The sequence below is a fragment of the Pan paniscus genome, chromosome 22, assembly GCF_029289425.2.
Source record: "Pan paniscus chromosome 22, NHGRI_mPanPan1-v2.0_pri, whole genome shotgun sequence".
In the NCBI taxonomy this organism is placed as follows: domain Eukaryota; kingdom Metazoa; phylum Chordata; class Mammalia; order Primates; family Hominidae; genus Pan; species Pan paniscus.
The window spans coordinates 37,890,664-37,908,200 of NC_073271.2; the positions used below are offsets into that span (position 1 = coordinate 37,890,664).

The following is a 17,537-nucleotide window of genomic DNA, read 5'->3' on the forward strand; positions in this document are numbered from 1 at the left end:
GCAGCCTGGCTGAGCCTGGCCCGTGGCCCCCGGCACCCACACCCACCTTCCCCACACTCCCAGTTCTCGCTCACATCCCCTCCCAGCACCCTGCAGCAGCTGAGCGGCCTGGCTGAGCCTGGCCCGTGGCCCCAGCACCCGTACCCACCTTTCCCACACTCGGCACACAGGTACTCGCGGACGTTGTCGTGCACACGCATGTGCTCCTTCAGCATGTCCTTCCTGGCAAAGGACTTCCCACACTGCTCGCAGGCGTGGCTCTTCACACCTGAGAACACAGGCATCCGCAACTCAGAGCCGAGCAGCTCCGACCTGCGGTGGCCGCAAAAAGGATGCACCAAGGAGAGGGGCCCAGCCTCCCCAGCAGCTGGAAGCGCAGTAGCGGGTGGGGTCGCGTCTTCGGCGGCCTCCACAAAGCCCTCCCGGGGATCCTAGCGGGTGGGGTCGCGTCTTCAGCGGCCTCCACAGAGCCCTCCCGGGGATCCCGTGTCTCCAGTAGATTCCTGCGGACCTGGAGGGGTGAGGGGGCTGGGGGCGCTGGGCTGTGAGTGGCAGGGCTGATAAGGACAGGAAAAGCTGGAGAAACAGAGTTAGGCACGGGGGAGGCAAGCTGCGACGGCTCTGTGTGTAGAATACGCGGAGACCCCCGGCATCCCTCCCTGCCAGCCCCCTCCAGCGAGGGCCGGGACCCCGCATGCTGACAGACACGCACCTGTGTGGATGAGCTTGTGGCGCTCCAGGTTCCCTATGCTGTTGAAGATCCGCCCGCAGATCTCGCAGGGGTGGATGTACCTGAAACCAGAGACAAGCTCAGGATGGCCGCACAACCTCGGGGCTCCACGGCAGCGAGGGCACTTCCCCCAGCACCTTCATCTGCAAAGGTGAGGCAACAAGGTGCCACGGGGACGATAAAAGAAGCAGATATTTGAGCCTCTGCCACGGGCTCAATCGTAACCCCCCGAATTCCTACGTCGAAGTCTTAACCCCGGCACTTCAGAATGTGACTATGTTTGGAGATGGGGTCTTTGCAGACGTGATTACATGGAAAAGAGGCCATCAGGGTGGTCCCTGACCAATCTGACCAGTGTCCTTATAAGAAGATGAGATTGGGCACAGACACGCACAGTGGAACGGCCCTATGAGGACACAGGGAGAAGACAGCATTTACGGGCCAAGGAGAGAAGTGTCAGAGGAGGCGGCCCTGCCGCCACCGTGACCCCTGAGCTCCTGCCTCCAGGACTGAAGATGGTAAGTGTCTGTTGTTTAGGCTGTGCCGGCTGTGGTTCTTCGTTAGCGCCCCTGGACAGGACTGTTTAGTCACTCACTCAGCAGACCGCGCAGATTATGGCCTGTATGTCAGATGTGGCCTGGCATTAATGAAATCTAATTGTTGCAGGAAAAAGCATTTTGGGTCATTCTGTAGGCAGGGCAGGAACCCCGCTATTTTCCTGTAACATGGCCAGCTGGTGCCAGGAGACTATGCGGAAGCACAGGATAAACCCCAGCCCTGCTGCCCCTAGCCCAGCTGCCCCCGAGCCCTGCTGCGCCCCCAGCCCTGGCCCTGAGACCCAGAGGACATCACTTGTTGGAAGCTACAAATGGCTCCTTAAAGCATGTGTCTCTTTGCAAGGAAGCATGTCCCCTCTCTCCTGACACAACCCGGGAGCCCCCGACCAGGCCTCACTTCTGCACGTTGGGGTCCGGCAGGTTTTCACGGTGGATGACCATGTGGGCGTGGTAGGTGGCCTTCAGTGCAAAGCGCCGGTTGCAGATGCTGCAGCCGTAGCCCTTCTCCTTGTGCACCTCCATGATGTGCTTCAGGTACTCCTTCCCCCGGCCGAAGGTGAGCTGCGGGCCAGGTGGACAGGGCACTGCTGACACCCGCATGAGGTCCTGGTCCTCTTAGCTAATGAGGTCGTGTCCACAAACCAGGGCACCCGACATGGCCTGAGAGCCCATGACTCATGCCAGGGCGGAAGGGACTCTCAGAGGCTTGATGGGGAACTTTTCCGAAGCCATAAGGCCTCATGCCCAAAACTCAAGAGCATGGGTCTCCTCGGAAACAAACCACCCTCCTTTTTGGCGAGCCCCTTCCATGCACAGGGGAGGCCTCGTGAGGGCTTCAGGCCTGAGCAGGGAGGAGGAGGGGGAGGGGAGAGGGGCAGGGGAGAGGCGCCCCAGCCTGCAGCCAGCACAGCCACCTTCTAGGAGGCCGACCCCCACACTTCATGTGTGTTCCTGAACCGTGTCACAAGGCAAGTTCCTGGAGGGCGCCTGTGACACCCACATAGACCATCCCTGAGCACCAAGGTGACACGGGCTGGCCTTCCCAGGCACAGGTGATGGACAGGCACCCAGTCTGCAGTAGGACCACCGGCCCGAGCCTTTGGGGAGGGAGGGCTGCTTCCGAGATGCATGAAGGTGCCTGCTGTGTGGGGCCCACAGCCTTGAAACGACCACCTTCCTTTCCAGACCACCCAGGCACCGCGGGGCAGACCCGCCATACCTGGCACCGCTTGCAGCTGTACTTGTGAGGCTCCGAGTCTGCGCTCTCGTCAGAATTGTCGTCGTTTTCTTCCGAGGAGATCCCGATCTTGCCGATAAACTCTTCCCTCTGGTGGTCATCCATCAACGCGATGTCCTGGAAAACAGCCACCACTTCCGGTTTCTAACAGCGCAGCAGACGCTTCACTCAGTTATCTACACCACAGGGACGACCAATCATTTCCCCAGATGCAGAAGAAAACGCCTCTCTGATGCCTGTGACGCCCTAACGAGCTACACTTGTGCCCCAGCCCATCCCAGCTTGTCCCCAGGGGTCCCCACCTAAACGCTAAAGCTGCCCTCGCTCTCCACGCCGCCCATGGCTTCCTCTCACACGCGCCCAGCAAGATCCCAATCTGTGCCCAGGGCCAGGCACTGCTGGGAAGTCCCCCGAGTGAGTCTCCCATACCACCTGTTACTTCTTCAGTTCTTGATCAGCGCTTCTCCCACCCTTTATCACACCCCAAGTCCTCCCTGCTCCCGGGGCTTCTGCTCCGTTCCTCTCTTTCCTCAAAGGTGGGGAGGGACACAAATGCCAGCACCGGGCTGAGAAGCAGCCACGGCGGGAGAGCAGTACTTCAAGCCTGGCAGTTGGGCCACAGGAGGTGAGGCCAATGCAGTCACAGAATTCATTTTGGAGAGATGAAATGTGACCAGTTGTCAACTATTTGAGGACGCTGCTATGGTCTGAATACTTGAACCCTCCCAAATTCCCATGTTGGATCCTAACTCACCAGGAAATGGTATCAGGAAGCAGGGCCTCTGGGAGGCCATTAGATCATGAGGCTGGAGCCCTCAAGATTGGGATTTGGGGTGGGGCATGGTGGCTCACGCCTGTAATCGCAGCACTTTGGGAGGCTGAGGCAGGCGGATCACTTGAGGTCAGGAGTTCAAGACCAGCCGGGCCAACAAGGTGAAACCCTGTCTCTACCAAAAATACAAAAATTAGCTGGACATTATGGCGGATGCTTGTAGTCCCAGCTACTTGGGAGGCTGAGGTGGGAGAATCACTTGAACCCAGGAGGTGGAGGATGCAGTAAGATCTTGCCATTGTACTCCAGCCTGGGCGACAGAATGAGACTCCGTCTCAAAAAAAAAAAAAAAAAAAAAAAAAAAGAATGGGATTTGGGCCCTTATAGAAGAGATCCCTACCCTTCTACCATGTGAGGACACAGTGAGAAGGTGCCATCTACGAACCAGGAAGTGAGCCTCGCCAGACACCGAATCTATGGGGGCTTTGGGGTCTAGCCTCCAGAACCGTGAGCAGCACATGTCTGCCCAGAAGCTGCCCTGCCTGCAGAACTCTGCTATGGCTGACTGTGACAGACGCTGGCCTGGGGGCCTGCCATGAGCATGCCTGGGTGAGGGCAGCACGCGATCGACACCTTGAAGTGGACGTGGATGTGGTCCCTGAGCACATCCACGCGGAAGAACTTGCGCCCGCAGATCTCGCAGGTGTACTTCTTGTCGCCGTGGGTGAGCAGGTGCTTGTTCATATTGCTCCGGCAGGAGAACACCTGTGGCAGAGGGGCCGCATGGTGAGGGGCTGCGGCGTCTCGTGACGGGAAGGAGCCTCTCCATCAGGCTCCTCCGGGGAAACCACAACCCGGGACAGAAACACAGCACTGTGGTCCAGGCCTTGCATCTCAACAGTTCCTCAGTGTGTGAGAGACACAAATAACCACTGATGCCAGAATAAGGGTTACTTGCTGAATTGTGTAAACAGGTGCTTACGTTACAATAGAAAATTGACCATTTCCTAGTCTTTATTATAAATGTTAGTTCAGCTCCATATTTTTTAGCCCGTTTAAATATTTCCCTAGGATGGACTACCAAGGAACCAGCAAACCACAGAAGTACCTGCAATTTTCTGAAAGGAGATATCAAAGAAGAAAGCTAGTTACCCCCTTGGCTTTTATACTGTGTTTAATGCACATTCCCAATGTCTCTGATTTCCTGCTCTTTCCAGCCTGGCATGATGGGTGTGGAGATGCATCCATTCATCCAATACGCATCCAAGGGGGTCACCTCTGTGACCAGGGCTGGGGTTGGCGCTGGGTGGTCCACATGACAGATGTGGCCCCACTGGCACAGAGCAGTGGACAAGGCTGGAAGCTGAGACCACTGCTAGGGCCCTAGAAACCCCAGCGCTCCACAGAACTCTGCGGGTCTCTATCTGGATGGCCGTTCCCAGCGGCCAAGTAACCCGGGGTGTGACCTCCTAAAGTTCGCCTGATGCCCACATTGTCAAGAAGAGAACGTAACAGATGAATGAAAAGGAATGAGTGATTCACTAGGGACAGGATGCCGGCATCTCCAGGCGACATCTCTTTCCAAGATGTGCAGATGACTCGGGCTGACAGCGCTGTGCCCCATCCCAGGGATGCTAGGTGGGGCAATGCGACAGGGTGAAAGGTGAGCAGGAGAGGACAGAGTCTGCAGATGTCATGGTCTTTACAGGGAAGACTGGGCTGAAAATGACAAATAACTGGAAACAACAAAGAATTCAGTCACCCAAACTACAGGCTATTTCACACCTGCCTCAACCCTCAGTGTTTATTCAATAAACACTGCACAGAATAAAAACCTGTTTGGATGTCAGGCACAGAGCTGGTTTTGCACATACGATCTCTCAACAGCATGGAAGGCACTTGGAGCCGGTACCCTCCAAGGGGCAGAGGTCAGTGGACAGAAAGACTGGGGACGGGGGATAAGGGGCACAGGCTTCGCCCACCTCTGCCCTGTGCACAGCTGGCCCAGCTCGCAAAGGCACTCCAACTCACCTGCTCTACCCCAGCCCTGCCCCTCCAGCCCACAGTCCGGAGCCTCACCTGGACCCCCAGCCACACCTCCCTGCTCACTCATTTGCTCAGGCTTGCTCTGTGGTTTGAAAAAAATCAGGAAATTTCACATAAACACTGAGATTTCCATTTTCTCTTTAAAAGGTCAAAAGCTCGGTGATGGTGCTGCATGCTGGAAGGCAGGACGGCGGGGACAGTGACAGCGGGCCTCCTGCGGGGGCCTGTGCTCCCAGCTGCTGAAACGCTGGATAAGCGTCACTCCGGGGCTCACGTGAGCTGTGTGTGGCTGGGGCACCCTCCCCTCGGCGGCTCCTAAAGCCACTTGAGCGACGTGCAGGAGCTGCTGGGCCCAGAGCCCGCTTGGGAGCTGCTCAGAACCCTTACTCTGCAGCATGAGCTTTGCATCCTGTGAGGGACAGTTCCTAGGCCTCCAAGGACAGATGACATCTTACAGTCACCTGAGTGAAAGCTAAGTAACGAAGAAGTGACGCCACCTCCAGTCACAACCAAGGTGCTTCTGCACAGAACTTGGGGCCATGGCAGCCTGACAGCTGTGAGGGCCACGGCATGGGCCCTAGGCTCTCCCGGGACGGGCAGCGTGTTTGCTGGATGTTTAGGATCCAGCATCTCTGCCAAGCAGCCAGGTGTCTGAATCCTGAGCTAGTGCCAGGATGGCCCCCTCACCGTGCAGCCCTCGGATGGATGTGCTCCCATGGATGACATCACCCTTTCCTCTCTTGGGCAGCGCCGGGCATCCACTGAACGTGCCTGGGAGCACCTGCCATGGGATCGGTCATGCTCTAACTTACAGAACGCCAGCCATCCACTGCACAAAGGAGACTGGCACTGACAGGCAAAATAAAGCTACTGGGTCCCCCTGCGTCCTCATTCATTGTGCCCCAGTCCTGACCACAAGGTCACTGTCTCAACGATGCTATACAGGAGAGTGGGAGCCAGGGAGCAGCTCAGGAGGAAAATCATGGCAAAGAGGAAAAGAGGCTGTCCAGGAAGAATCTTTTCTCAGCCCACTCACTGGAAACCCATCTTAAGTACCAAAGAAATCCAAATGGCAAGTGTTTAAAATGGGTGGACACCAGTTTAAGACAACCTGAGCACCCATCGTTACCCCCCAAATCTTCCCTGCAATATTCTATAAGTACAGCTCATAGAGTCTTAACTGAAGAAAATGAAGTGCTTTCCATCTCAGCGTCCGACGTGGATGCGAGCATTACCTTGCCACACACCGGGCACCCGGAAGGCTCCTTCTTGTAGCGGGCCAGGTTCTCCCCGCCGGCCTCCAGGTCCTCTCGCTTCACTCGCCGCACTCCTGAAATTGCCAACCCCACCAGCAAGACAGTGAATACACACAGAACACGCGAAGGTCCATCAGATTCCACTTCAGCCAGCATCCTTTCCAGCGCACGGGAGGACAGGGCTGCCCACAGTGGGGACAGAAGCGTGGCGGCTTAAGTAACATCACTTGCACACTGTTTGGCATCAGCACCAACCACCATTCCTGAAGCAGCCCCAGGGAAGGAAGGAAGATGGCACAACGTATGTGGGATCTGCAGAGACAGTTCTCGCATCTGAAACATTTGGAAATGGCATCGAGTGCTAAATGTTCCTAGGTGGCAGAGCTATGATGAGCTCCTATGGAAGAAGGCACTTCTACTCCATCTAAAGGCTCAAAGCCAAGTTATGATTCTTATAGATAGTGAAATAGGCAGGCATTTTTTATTTAAAAGATACTAATATTCATCTCTCGCAAATTAACATTAGTCAAATCAACATCAGGCTGGTAAATAAAACCTTTATGGTTTTGAGGCATATTGTTCCAAATTGGGATCAAGACAGACTTTTAAATGTTCATGCAAAACAGGTAAGTTTTGACCAAAAGAGAGAAACCCACTTCTCAGGATCTCTTTCTATACTGCCGACCCATTCTGGGAGCATTCCTGCCTGGCCAGGTGTAAGTGCAGAGCTGGATTTAAAAATGCTCAGCAAACTGGACGTTGGACAAACGGACCGTTCTCCAAAGGCTCCCAGCATGACAGACACAGGAGTCTGAGGCACAGCTTAGACTAAGCTCCAATATGAGGGACAAACCCATAAAACAGTCACAAAAACATGAGTTTACTCCCACAGAAGACGACCCGAGTTACATTAAACTGTAAAATGCAACCCAGCTACACTGTGTCCCTGGAAACAGCTGACTTCCGGCAGCATCCACAGTTACCGGCATTTATGGGCGCTTGCCATGTGCGGGGTCCTGTGCGGGAAGTTTCAAGAGCAGGGTCTGGTGCAACCATCACAGCAATGCTAGGGGTTCAGGTCTGAGTACTGTCTCCCCTGCATAGGTGAGAAAACTGAGGCACAGTAGCTTGCTAAGGCTACCCAGTCACTAAGTGGAGTCCACGTTTGATTCGAGAGGCCCTAAGTATACCACCCAAGGAACCACAAAGAAAAACGTTGTGGGTCTTTATGAATCAACACGAAGAAAAGAGTTGAGCAAAAAAGGAAAGTGCTAAAAGGTACACAGGATGCAATTCCAGCCTTGTTTTTTTAAAAAAGGGACGAAGGCACATGTGTATGCCTATTTAGACGGACATGGTTATACTTCATTTTTTATTTTTATATATATTTTTTGAGATAGGGTCTTGCTCTGGAAAGCAGTGATGCAAGCACAGCTCACTGCAGCCTCGACCTCCCAGCCTCAAGCAATCCTCCTGCCTCAGCCTCCTGAGTAGCTGGCACTACAAGTATGTGCCACCATGCCCAGCTAATTTTTTGTAGAAGCAGAGCCTCGCTATGTTGCTTGGGCTGGTCTCGAACTGCTGGCCTCAAGCGATCCTCCAGCTGCGGCCTCTCAAAGTGCTGGGATTCCAGGCGTGAGCCACCATGCCCAGGAGGGTTCTACTTTACACAGGACTTTGTGGTCTCACATCTTCTTTTCAACAAGCATATGCTTCATTTGTAATTATGAAATAATTTTTTCCAAATTTCAATGAAAAGATATATGAAGGGCTGCAGCTCTTAGTTGCTCTTATACTGGTTTTTCCCACTTTCTGTCATATTGAAAGCATTTTTCACAATATCTAGTATCTTTGAAAAAACACTTCTAATAACAGTAAAACACTGGACCCTACAAATCGTCCAGTTTTCTTAGCTCCTTCCCCAGTGTGGAACATTTAGGGTATTTCCAGCTGTTTCTCCTTGCGCACAGCAGGTCTGACACCTGTGTCTCAGTAACTTACTCTCCTGAGACAGGTTCTCAGAAGAGGATGAGCCCATCGGATGGTGGGCATTTCCAGGCAAAGGAGCAGGCGGCGCCGAACTGCTCCCCAAAGGCCCTGCTGACTGCTCCATGCCGCCCTGCCCCACCCCGCAGGAGCTGCCTCTCCCCGCCCGCAGCAGGTGCGCAGGCGGCCTCACCTTCCAGGTGCCGGCGCTGGTGGTCCAGCATGACGTCCTTGCGGTAGAACATCTTGCTGCAGACCTCACAGGCAAACTTCTTGTCGCCGTGCTTCTTCTTGTGCTTGGAGAGGTTGCTGTTGGTGGAGAAGAATCTGAAACACATCTCACATTGGAACGTCTTGTCATCTGTCCAGAGAGCAAACAAACACACAACAATTTTGAGGTAAATAACATCTCACGCAGGCACGCACGTGTGGCCTGAACGTCAATAAAGCGCGGGTGACGGGCATGAGAGTCACGGGGACGCGTGGCCAGGAAGAAAACAGCACCTGTGTGTCATACACTGTCTACCCCAGGAACTCACGATGCAGAGACGGGAACCGCGGTGCTTGAAAAGCAGACACGGAGCTCACCTTTCATCACCAAGCAACGCCAGCCGCCTCCCTCCCGGGCCACCCTGTCCCACAGCACCTGGGGACGATGACTCCACTTCCGTCAGGAAAGCTGCCCAGTCCAAAGCTTCCCCTGGGCCTGCACCCTCCACCCAGCATGACTGACTGACAGATAGAATGACCTACCTACCAACCAACCAACCACCCAAGCAACTGACCACCCGACCAATGTGGCCGCCCCTGCCCCCAGGATCCCTGGTGTCGGTCCCTCCCAACTCCTTCCCCGTGGGCGGGCATCAATGTGCCCATATTCCCCCCTTCACCCAAATCCTCCTCAGCACACACACAATCACACACCACACAAATACAAACACACTCAACACACCCCCCCCACACAAATACACAATCACACGCACCACATACACACACCACACACACACATGCCCCACACAAATACACAACCACACACACCACATACACACCACACACACACGCCCCACCCAAATACACAATCACACACACCATACACACACCACACACACACAACCCACAGAAATACACAATCACACACACCACACTCAACATACCACACACATGCCTCACACAAATACACAAATACACAATCACACACCACATATACACACCACACACACATACACATACATGTCACACACACCATCACACACTGCAAATACATACACACCCAACACACATCACACACACACACATGCCCCAAATACACAATCACATACCACACAAATAATATACTCAACACACCACACAAAAACACATGCCCCACAAATACACAATCACACACACCACAAATACACACATATTCAACACAAACTACACACACAATACACAAATAACACCACACACAGAAGCCACAAATACTCAACACACCACAGATGCAAACCCCACACAAATGCACAATTACACCACATATACATTCAACACATCACACACATATAATCACACACCACACAGATACACTCAACATACACCACATATACACCCCACAGACATTCAACACACACCACATACACTATCACACACCACACAAATACACCTGCACTCAATACACACCACAAATACATTCAACACATACCACACATACACCCCAAATATACACACACCACACAAATGTACTCATACCACACACACAAGCCCCACATAAACGCACTATACCACATACACACACATTCAACACACCACACACATATAATCACACCACAGATACACTCAACATACACCACACACATCCCACATACAAACACATTCAACACACACCATATACATTATCACATACCACATACACACACACTCAACACACACCACACACACATATACATTCAACACACACCACTCACCCCAAATACCCAATCACATACTACACAAATACAGTCAACACACACCACATAAACATACACTCAACACATACTACACAAACACACATACTCAACACACCACAGAAATATACAATCATACAACGTACACCCACACATTCAACACACACACCACATACATACTCAACATACACCACAAACTCAACACACACCACACACAAAAATACACATTCAACACACACCCCACACAAATACACACACCACACACACATTCAACATACCCCCAACACAAATACACACATTTAACACAAACCACACACAATCACACCACACACTCAACACACACCACACACACCCCCCCCACACAAATACACACTCAACACACACATCCACATATATGCCCCACACAACACATACTCAACACATACACCACACACAACCCACACACAAATACACACACAACATACAAACACATATGCTCAGCACACCAAATACACACACCACACATAAATACACAATCACATATCACACACACCAAATACACACTGAACACATACCACACACATACACCACACACACACTGAACGCATACCACACACACATAATACGCCACACCAAATACATACCACACACGAATACACACAAATCACACATACCACAAATACACTCAACACACACACCACACACCTCATATTCAACACACACCACATACACACAAACACACCACACAAATACTAAACACACACCACACAAATATATCCACATACCACACAAATACATCCACACACCACAGAAACACACAGCCACACACAGTCCATGAAGCTTCCAGAAACACCCACATCTCTGCATCCCAGACCTCATCTCCAGCCCCTCCTGGAAGGTAGCCAGTCAAACGGTGGTTTCTGCTCCGCCCAGGACACTGACAGCCCCCCAGTGCCATCTGTCCCTCCGACTCTCACACAGGCACCTCGGGGGTCCTCACTGCCCAGTCCCTCACCCTGCAGTATCAGCCCCAGGTCCCCTCGCCCTGCCCCCGTCCATCAGATGCCTCACCAGTTGACGGCTACCCCAGGGCCCAGCAGAGCTGCGTTCTCCTCCCTGTGTCGCCAACGTGGGAGGACATGACAGCTGGGTGACCCAGGAGCGGGGCACCAGAGCAGACTGCATTTCTGGGCCCCTGGGCTCTCACCCACGGACCAGCTCCCAGGCTCAGTGTTTGCCAAATATACAAATCCCCAAAACTGCACTGAAAGCTGCCATTTGTGCAAAGCAGCCGCCCTGCGCCTGTCCCTCTCTGCTGCCCGAGGGAGCCGCCACAGAGTGTCTCAGGGTCCCCCTGTCTAGGGTTTCCCTGCCTCAGGGGCCAGATCCTTTGTTGTGGGCCACCCTGTGCACCGTGGGATGCTGAGCAGATACCGGGCTTCCACCCAGTAGGTGCCAGGAGCACCCCTCCCCACCAAGGTGTCTGCAGACATTGCCGACAGCGTCCCTTGGGGCAAACGCCCTCCACTCTCCACCCCCGCCAGGTAGAGATTCACTGGCCAGGGCTCACAAAATGAGACTCTCTGGGGTGGGCCTTGGGCCTCCACATGTGTCTGGCTTCACTCAGGTGATCCCAATGTGCAGCCCAGGTTGGGGGTGAGGGAAGCAGACAACCTCCCCCGGGAGAGCCAGGCGCTCTCAACTCCTCCCAGCTGGGAATGGACAGGGCATGGCCATCTGCGAAGACAGGAGGCAGCAGTGGGGAAATCTACGCCCCATGGGTGCCACCCTCAGGACAGGGGAAGCGCTGGGAGGGGACAGTCCCCTCCCACAGCTCCAACCATGGCAGGACAGTGGGAGTGGCCTCTGCCAGGGCTGAACACAGTAGAGGTGGCCCTGTGCGAGGCTCCCCTGCCCACATCCCACCCCACCTGCAGCGTGACCTCAGCCCAGAGCCAGCCTCACCTGGGCCATAAGAGGAGCACCGTGACAGATGCTACGCTGAGTCCCAGCCTAACATACTGCTTGCCTTCCTTCTATAAAGTGAAACATTATCCATACAGCCACTGCCCTCAGTTTCGTTTTGGCTTAAGATGTGATGGGCTCTGTCCGGATCCACACGACTGCATGATATGTGTCCTTCACACACTGCGTCTGAGGCGTGCGTGTTTACAGTGCTGGACGTTTTCATGATCACTTTAATGGCTATGTGATATTCCATCCAGCTCACTTCTCAAAACTCACTTTGCTATTTTTGACACTGTAGATAATTTATTGATGGAATCTTTAGAAATGCATATTTTTTTCTTCTGTCAAATCTCTTTATCATGAATTCTTAGGAATGGGACCACTAGAGCCAAGCGCTTTGTGAAAGGCCACACCTTACAGCACTGTGGCATCAGATCACCACAGGCCACACCTTTACAGCACTGTGGCATTGGATCACCACAGGCCACACCTTTACAGCACTGTGGCATCAGATCGCCACAGGCCACACCTTTACAGTGCGTGGCAACGGATCACCATAGGCCACACCTTTACAGTGCTGTGGCATCGGATCACCACAGGCCACACCTTACAGCCCTGTGGCATCAGATCGCCACAGGCCACACCTTTACAGTGCGTGGCAACGGATCACCATAGGCCACACCTTTACAGTGCTGTGGCATCGGATCACCACAGGCCACACCTTACAGCACTGTGGCATCAGATCGCCACAGGCCACACCTTTACAGTGCGTGGCAACGGATCACCATAGGCCACACCTTTACAGTGCTGTGGCATCGGATCACCACAGGCCACACCTTACAGCACTGTGGCATCAGATCGCCACAGGCCACACCTTTACAGTGCGTGACAACGGATCACCATAGGCCACACCTTTACAGTGCTGTGGCATTGGATCACCACAGGCCACACCTTACAGCACTGTGGCATCAGATCGCCACAGGCCACACCTTTACAGCGCTGTGGCAACGGATCACCATAGGCCACACCTTTACAGTGCTGTGGCATCGGATCACCACAGGCCACACCTTACAGCACTGTGGCATCAGATCGCCACAGGCCACACCTTTACAGTGCGTGGCAACGGATCACCATAGGCCACACCTTTACAGTGCTGTGGCATTGGATCACCACAGGCCACACCTTACAGCACTGTGGCATCAGATCGCCACAGGCCACACCTTTACAGCGCTGTGGCAACGGATCACCATAGGCCACACCTTTACAGTGCTGTGGCATTGGATTGCCACACTCCCCTCAACCTGGGCCTCCTGAACAGCATAGGTGAGCCTCCCTCCCAGCCAGGCACTAAAGAGCACAGGTGAGCCTCCTTCCCAGGCAGGTACCAACCAATACAAGTGAGCCCCCCTCCCAGGCAGGTGCAAAACAGCACCCATGAGCACCCCCTCCTGGGCAGGTGGCTCCACTAGTCCTGCCGCCCCGTGGAAGGCAGTGGTGCTGCCAAGAGCTTCAGCTTTCTCCCTCACAAGCCCCTCGTGACCATGGAAAGAGAACCTACTTCAGGCCACTCCCCAGCTGTCCCGGATAACTCTGCCAAGCCGAGGGTGGCTTCTCCCGCAGCCACCCACTCGCTGCCAGTCCAGGAACCCACATGGGCACTGGGTCCCAACAATGCTTCTCCCTCCAATAACCCTGCGCCGAGGGGGTCTAGGTTTATGTCTGAATAAATGAGCCACTGAGAACAGCTGCCTACTGGGGTCTGACGAAGGGAGAGGGGCGCAGGGCACCCGGGGATGGAGAGGGGATTACTGGGGGAGGCTGGTGGGCCGCATTTTGCCTGAGGGCCTGGACGTGAGCCTTTGCTATTCCGTAGCACAGTACTTATGGTCAGACACAGCACAAGGAACACGAAGATGAGTTACACCAGCACCTGGTCACACCACAAGGGACAGGCACCACAACAGGTCCCATGGAGGGAGCTTCAGAAAAACCCACAAGACTGTAACATTTTAAAACTTCCCCCTACACCCCTCTCCAGGGTGTGCTATGAGTCCTCGAGAGAGGGCGACACAAAGGCAACAGTGACTCATCCCTCCGTGCCCCGCTGGGGACCCCCACTGCTTGGGCCTCCAGTGCCACCCACCAATGGGAATGGGGAAGGCGTGACTCCCACATACTTGGTTTAATTCTTGGTACAAATTCTTGGTTTAATTGTCTAAGGAAGATACACATTCTCTTAACTTCAATACGATAAATAAGTATAAGAGCATGCAAATCATATATTATGCAAACAAGCTCCATTTCAAGGTTTTTATCCTTTCTGTTCAGTCTAAAACGGGTAACCTTTGAAACTAGAACGTCTCAGGGGAAGAGGTGGTGCGATGCAGGTCCCTGGCGCTCTGCGGGTTCTAGGTGACTAACAAAGGCCAGCACCTGGCCTAACAGCATCTCTGGCTGACAGGAAGCTGCTGCTGCCTTAGCCGCTTCTAGTACTTTGTTTTATTTGGGTCCAGAGAAATAGTTGAAAATATCAGAGGGCAATGCCTCTTCCTCAACCTTGAGTCTGCCTCACCAGAGCGCCTTAGATGGTAGCATCACTCTTGGGAACCCCAAAACCCTCGCCTGCTACACTCCTGCAGGACTGTGGGGACCCCAAGGGGAGGTTCGCAAACAAGATGAAGGTTCATCTGTCTGGCCGGGGCTGCGTTAAGTGGAAGTCTTCAGGGGACTGTGCCCCAGGTTTCTTGGGAATTCTTGTGATAGGAGGGCTTAAAATGCAGGAGGTGCGGCACACTGGAAATTCATCCAGAAGCTTCTGGAGGCCACCTCATGCCAGACATGGATCCTTCAGAGCTGCTAAAGCTTAGGCAAAACATGACTCATTCCTGCCCCTCAGAACAGTCCAACCCGAGGAAGAAGGCATCAGGGAGGAAGAACCAAACCCTGGTTTCAAATAGGAGCCCTCAGAGTAGAACTAGCCAACCCCACCAAGGGCCCCCCGCGCCCAGCAGCTACAGCAGGGGAGCAGGGCCTCTCACATGGCCCATGTGCGGCAGCTCTGGTCAGAGCCCCTGGGAGTCCGCTGCTGCAGGTGCCCTGTTCTCAACACAGGGGCGGGTGGCACCTTAACAAGAACAACACAGAGATGCAAGTGACAGACACAGAGCAGGTGGACAAGGACGGGGTGGGCGTCGAAGGCTAACCTGGTAGGTCTCTAAGCCGACTGCCGCCAGGCCCCCCCTCTCCAGGGTGTGCTATGAGTCCTAGAGAGAGGGGGACACAAAGGCAACAGTGACTCATCCCTCTGTGCCCCGCTGGGGACCCCCACTGCTTGGGCCTCCAGTGCCACCCACCATTGGGAATGGGGAAGGCGTGACTCCCACATCCCAGAGGGTGCACGTCATCACTGCAGAATACAGGGGCGTCCTCGGGCCACGTGGAGAAGCGCAGCCGGCAGGACGGCCTTGGCTTTCCTTTGGTCTGTTTACTTGCCAGCAGCAAATTCGGCCAGAGAGACAGGGGCCTCAGACGCCCCCCAGGCCCGAAGAGGCCACCTCTCCACTACAGGCTGGTCCAGGCACACCCGGCTTCAGGCCTCACACAAGGAAAATGCTTTATTTTTGGAAGCTGGTGCACACAAGCAGGCTCAGAACAAAAAGAATGCGTGCAGGGGCAACCCCGTTCCACCCTGGACGCTGCAGGAGATGTGGATGGAGGAGGGCTCGTGGTTAGGAACAACCTTTGCAAGCAAGCGAGGCAGCGCTCACACTCCTCCAGCCATTATCCTGATCTTTTCCTTTCTTCCTCAGACGGCCCTAGAAAACATTGGACACTGCTGCTCCCTGTTTTTAGCCAGAACGGCCCCCGGCTTTACAATGCTCTCCAGTGTGGGGCCATACGCAGCTCGGCTGACAAATGCAGGAAGAAAATCAATCCCTTTTTACTGGAAAGTTTCCATCTGTGTATCTTTAGGGTAACTGCTTTGAAGCAAAATGGACAGAGGGAAATGTTAAAAGTGAGGCTGTCTATTCATGAAAACAATCTTTACTTCGGACTAAAGTTCCACGGTCTCCGCGGCGTATCTAGAATCCGTACCGCGCAGCGGCCGAGGGGAGACCTGACCGGCGCCCTCACCTGTCCTGCAGTTGTGGAACTCCAGTGCGCTCTCGATGCGGAAGGTCTTCTCACAAGTGCCGCAGCGGTACCTGTACTCGCCGTCCACCTGGTCAGAGGGACACGCCGTGGGTGAGATGGCCCAGCGCAGAGTCCACAGATGCCGAGCCCCCGACGTGCTGCCCGGGCGACTCCACGCCTGTGTCTGTTATGACTCTGACCTCCACCACCCTCCCGCTCTATTTAGGAACACAAAGGATGTTTACTCTTGCTGTTCACCTGCCCTAGAAAGGAACTCCACACTCAGGGAGCCCCACTCCAAGCACCAAACACTCCCATTCTCCTGACTCTTCCTGCTGCGCTTGTGGGCATCTGACCAGGACGAGGGGCTGACAGGTGGCCCAGGGATGCCAGGACACCCACAGCCCTCACCTGCTCTCATCCCTCCTGGGACTCTCTTCTCAGGGACGCTTGGACACCCACAGCCCTCACCCGCTCTCATCCCTCCTGGGACTCTCCCTTCTCAGGGATACCTGGGCACCCACAGCCCTTGCCCACTCTCCTCCCTCCCCCACAGGGCTCGCCCGCTCTCCTCCCTCCCCCACAGCCCTCGCCGGCTCTCCTCCCTCCCCCACAGGCCTCGCCCGCTCTCCTCCCTCCCCCACAGGCCTCGCCCACTCTCCTCCCTCCTGGGATTCTTTCTTCTCATTACAACATGGTGATTTGGTCAGTTGTCTGTGTTGTCCACACAACTGGGAAGAGAACCCTGGGCTTGTTTCCACCCACCTCGTTCCTGCTGTGCTTGTAGGAAACGTGCTGCTTTAGGCTCTCTTTGCGGCTGAACAATTTTGCACACTCTTCGCACTTAAACAGCTTGTCACCTGAGGAACCAACCAACAGAGAGCTCATTCACTACTTAGAGCATTTACCGAGAGAAGCATGCCCACCGGGGAAATGCCCCACGAGCCGCCTCGCTC

At 54.2% G+C, this 17,537-nt stretch overlaps 1 protein-coding gene across 13 annotated transcripts in view; it reads right to left on the reverse strand.

The window, feature by feature from the left end:
• PRDM15 (PR/SET domain 15) overlaps positions 1–17,537 on the reverse strand; it is an 81,210-nt gene that overhangs the window by 21,737 nt on the left and 41,936 nt on the right. For 7 of the 13 annotated variants that reach the window (XM_034947865.3, XM_063601412.1, XM_034947868.3 and 4 more), the window contains 10 exons: positions 17,347–17,441; positions 16,582–16,669; positions 15,651–15,710; positions 8,778–8,945; positions 6,578–6,672; positions 3,930–4,061; positions 2,507–2,641; positions 1,685–1,848; positions 713–792; positions 149–268 (listed from right to left, as the gene is read on the reverse strand). In XM_034947865.3, the coding sequence (XP_034803756.2) occupies positions 149–268; positions 713–792; positions 1,685–1,848; positions 2,507–2,641; positions 3,930–4,061; positions 6,578–6,672; positions 8,778–8,945; positions 15,651–15,710; positions 16,582–16,669; positions 17,347–17,441 (1,137 nt within the window). The remainder of the gene's footprint in view (positions 1–148; positions 269–712; positions 793–1,684; positions 1,849–2,506; positions 2,642–3,929; positions 4,062–6,577; positions 6,673–8,777; positions 8,946–15,650; positions 15,711–16,581; positions 16,670–17,346; positions 17,442–17,537) is intronic. The other 6 variants (XM_055105197.2, XM_034947866.3, XM_063601418.1 and 3 more) reach the window with 1 other exon arrangement.